At 41.0% G+C, this 4,420-nt stretch overlaps 1 protein-coding gene across 1 annotated transcript; it reads left to right on the top strand.

Annotated features, from left to right (window-relative positions):
- The first annotated feature begins 369 nt into the window (after window positions 1–369).
- Window positions 370–1,216, top strand: LOC104422924 (probable calcium-binding protein CML27). Its single transcript, XM_010035390.3, has one exon. The coding sequence runs from the start codon at window positions 456–458 to the stop codon at window positions 969–971; it is 516 nt and encodes a 171-aa protein (XP_010033692.2). The 5' UTR covers window positions 370–455; the 3' UTR covers window positions 972–1,216.
- Window positions 1,217–4,420: the final 3,204 nt, after the last annotated feature.

Here is a 4,420-nt window from a genome sequence, read left to right as displayed (position 1 = left end):
GACACATAGAGGGCTGCCCTGAACAAGGCAAATTACCATGGCAGAACGACTGCCATTAAAATGGAATATTTCTGGCTGGATTAAGCATCCTTTATTTAGAAGAAAAGAAAAAGGGAAAAGGAAATAATAATAATAATAATAATAATAATAATAATAATAATAATAATAATAATAATAATAAGAAAGGGAAAGAGAGAGATCAACGGTTAGGATGCACGGTTTTTTTTTTTTTTTTTTAATATATATTTTTCAGAAAGCGGATCGTAAAAAAATTCAAACGGTTAAAATACGCAAATATTTTTCTTCGGAAAATCAGGATCGTTGACCTTACGTAAAGCTCACCGCCCCTTTCGGTTCCCCCATCTAAACCGCATTCCATTTCCAGAACCCCTCTCTCTCTCTCTCTCTCTCTCTCTCTCTCTCTATCTAGAATTCAAACGGCCCGCCCAGCATCCATGGCGACCCCACCGACTCCGACCCAAGCCCCGACGCCGGCGGCGGCAGCGGCGGCGGCGGCGGCCCCGCCCCACCTCCCCCACATGACCGACGAGGAGCTCCGCAAGGTGTTCGACCAGTTCGACGCCAACGGCGACGGCAAGATCTCCGCCGCGGAGCTCTCCCAGGTCCTCGCCGCCATGGGCTCCGCCGTCCCGCCCGAAGACCTCGACCGCGCTATGGCCGAGATCGACGCCGACGGGGACGGCTTCATCAGCCTCCCCGAGTTCGCCGGCCTCTGCCGGTCCGGCCCCTCCCCCGACGCCGACCTCCGCGACGCCTTCGACCTCTACGACCAGGACCGGAACGGCCTCATCTCCGCCGCGGAGCTCCACCTGGTGCTCAACCGCCTCAGCATGAACTGCTCCGTCGAGGACTGCGCCCGGATGATCAAGTCGGTCGACGGCGACGGCGACGGCAACGTCAATTTCGAGGAGTTCAGGAAGATGATGGCGTCGAAAGGCCCTGGTAATTGACGACGGATCCGTTCCTTCCTGTGCTGCATCTCTCGATTCCAAATCCTGATTGATTTCAATTCTATTCGATCCGCACAGCCTAGAAACGATACAGATATACTATCATATGACTGTTTTTTCGTTATGATTTACGCCTAATCTGGAACGACTATTCAATTGGATTCACATAGACCGTAGATCAGATGCATTGCTTTGTCATGAATTGAATCGCTTTTCTCAATCGATTCCCACTTTTCCTTGCTGTTTTTCCGGGAATGAGCGATTCTTTGGTTCATCCTTTCGATCCATTCGTACTAGCAGGTTCAAATTTTGAACGCTGTACGATGTATGATCGAATGCATGTGGAGATCGAGTACCGCATGATTCTTAATCTTAATGCGATGTGAACAGAGTCGCCGGGAACCGGCCTTCGCACATCGCACGTCGGCCCCGTTCCGGTCGACCGGGCCGAGCATCATTATTATCGTCAGTATGAACATGGGAAGGATGTGTTGAAATGGCCGGTTGGTCACATGGCCGTTGCCGTTTATGGGACTTCCCTGGCCTGCATGCCATAAATGTGGAACATGGTGGACACGATTATAGGCGGATTACACGCCAATTTCTCCATCCTCCTTGTGCATTCTCTTTGCTAGAGTTAGGACTTTTTTGTCGAAATGATATGACGGATTCCCAGGGCTGCCGAATCAATGACGACGCAGGATAGCGATTTAGCTTTTGTTTGTTTGTACATTTTTAGGTTTCGATCTTCCTCTCCTAGACCCATCTCGGCCCCTGAATATCGTGCCCGACCGCCTAAGGTCGGCCCGAGTGATATGTGAGTGGAGATCCGGGGAGGGTCGGGTTTTGATGTTGGGATCAAAACCTCGGCAAAACACCCTCTGAAGAAAGTGAAATTATAGGTAGAATGGTGATTGCGACATTTTGATTTAGTTTGGAGGACGAGGGCAAAAGCCTTACATGAAATTTCATAAATTATAGTGAATAGTGAATATTATTTATTCGATTGTGGTGGCATGCATGTATTCCATGCCATTTTTTTGGTAGGACTTCCAATGGTTGCATGTGATCTTCTAGAGTTTTGCTATTCAAGCTAATAGAATTGCGGAGGCAAAAAAGAAAAACGCAAGTCAGTTCTTTTTTTTTTTTCTAATTTTATAAATTTTATTGAAGGCAAAAGCTAAACACGTCTCTATCATCCTCGTTTCAGATGATTAACTTTTGAAGTGGACATGCACTAGAGGGATATTTCTCAAAAAAGAAAAAAATAAATTTTTGCTAATCAAGCTAATAGAATTGCGCAGGCAAGAAAGAAAAACACTGAGTCATTTCTTTTTATTGAAGGCAAAAGCTAAACACGTCTGTATTATCCTCGTTTCAGATGATTAACTTTTGAAGTGGACATGCAAAAGAGGGATATTTCTCGAAAAAGAAAAAAGTAAAATTTTGCTAATCAAGCTAATAGAATTGCGCAGGCAAGAAAGAAAAAACACTGAGTCATTTCTTTTTATTGAAGGCAAAAGCTAAACACGTCTATATTATCCTCGTTTAAGATGATTAACTTTTGAAGTGGACATGCAAAAGAGGGATATTTCTCGAAAAAGAAAAAAAGTAAATTTTTTCCCGAGAAATTATCTTACCAAACGCAAGATTATCAACTTAAACTACGGGTGAATGCTGATAATACTACGTGCCGGTAGTTGTAATTTGAAGGAACTAATTATTCTTTTCGGTTAAGTAAGGATTTCCAATACTGCATGTGATGAATTCTCATACACGAAAGCAACAAATCTGGCGTTATTTAAATTTCGGGCATCCAGCCTATTAAAAAAATAAAAAGATTATGGTAAATAGAGTCTCATGGTATTGTTCACATTAACGTGGAATATTAAAGATTTTTTTTAATAAGTCCATATTAAAGAAGCAAGTTATATGCAACTTATTAATATTTTGCACAGGATTTTATTTTTTACAATTTGATTTATTGTTTCGCTTATTTTGCTCTCATCAAACAACTAGGAAAGTAATTGAGTTACACTACACGCTATATATATAAAGATGAGAGAGACAAATAGTCAATATGAGGAGCGAGATATAAGTGCAAAATAACAATACATCGTCAATACATAAATCACTAAATTATAATTCAATAATAGTTCTTCCATAGTTTGTATGCCCATAATAGTCATCCAGGGAAATTATAGATATAATCTAATAGTAAAGAGACTTTGTTTCTTCAATATAAATAGGTAACATAAAACAACTAGTGAATTCCACACGGTCAAAAATTGTAAGATTGCAAAGCACTTTGGGCAAAAGTAGTGTAAGAACAATCTCCAGACATATTTGTTTATCCAATTGGGATAAATTTAAAGACTATTTGCGAATATCATTTCATGAATAAATTATTATTAAATATATCTATCTATGCACTGTCCAAAAGATTTCGAAAATGTGCCAATGACAGAACAGATCTTTGTTACATTGTTGACAATTCATCTAAAAAGAAAGAGAAATACCATGATAAATTGAGGGACATGTTTGAGTTGAAGCATTTTTTATCTTTTGGGGAAAAAGTGTTAAAAATGCTTTAAACTTTTTATATTTGTGCCAATTTAGTCTTAAACTTTTTTTTATTTCAAGTTAGTCCTAAATCTTTTTACTTAGTGCCAAATCAATCATTTCCCACTAATTTGGGCCAGATTTTGCTTATTGGGTGCCAGCTGACTAATGTGGTACGATCAACGCTGACGTGGATAATTTTTAATAATATTTTAATACATTTTCTTTTTCTTTTTCCTTTTCTTTTTCCTTTTTTCCTTATCCTTCTCCTTCCTCCAGCCGGTGACTAGCTGCGAGGGTGGCCTCACACTGAGCGACAAGGCTTGACCCTCACCAAATCCAACAAGGGCGAGCCTCGCTAATCCTATGTGAGGCCGCCCTCGCGGCCTGGGGGGCCTCGAGCTGGCCTTGCGCTGGCGATGAGGCTTGCCCTCACTTGGATTTGGCAAGGGTCAAGTGAGATCTAGCGAGGTTCGAGCCTTGCTAACCGTCGCCTTTGGTCGGTGGCCAAGGTCCGGCGACCGGCGGGAGGAAGGAGGAGGAAAAGGAGAAGAGAAAAAAATTCAAAAATTCAAAAATATTAAAATATTATTAAAAATTGTCAACGTTAGCACTAATCATGCTATGTCAACCGATTAACATCTAGTCAGTAAAATCTGGCTACAATTAGCCAAAAAGAATTGAATTGGCACCAAATATAAAAGATTTATGACTTTTTAAACATTTTTCCTATCTTTTGGAGTCTCGTTTATTTCTTATCCAAATAGGGTCTTTTCACTTTCACATTTTAGTTAGCTATCCCGTCAAGTTCTGGCTCATATAACCCCAAATAATATTCATCGTAGGTAATGTGAGATCCACGAAACTAGCGGTGCATGAACAAATAT

This window comes from Eucalyptus grandis, chromosome 2 (genome assembly GCF_016545825.1).
Source record: "Eucalyptus grandis isolate ANBG69807.140 chromosome 2, ASM1654582v1, whole genome shotgun sequence".
NCBI lineage: Eukaryota > Viridiplantae > Streptophyta > Magnoliopsida > Myrtales > Myrtaceae > Eucalyptus > Eucalyptus grandis.
The sequence above is the reverse complement of the archived record's forward strand: the minus strand, read 5'-3'. Positions and strand labels throughout refer to the sequence as shown.

Coding starts and splice junctions, on each gene's coding strand:
- LOC104422924 (XM_010035390.3), top strand. CDS start 456: ATGGCGACCCCACCGACTCCGACCCAAGCCCCGACGCCGGCGGCGGCA.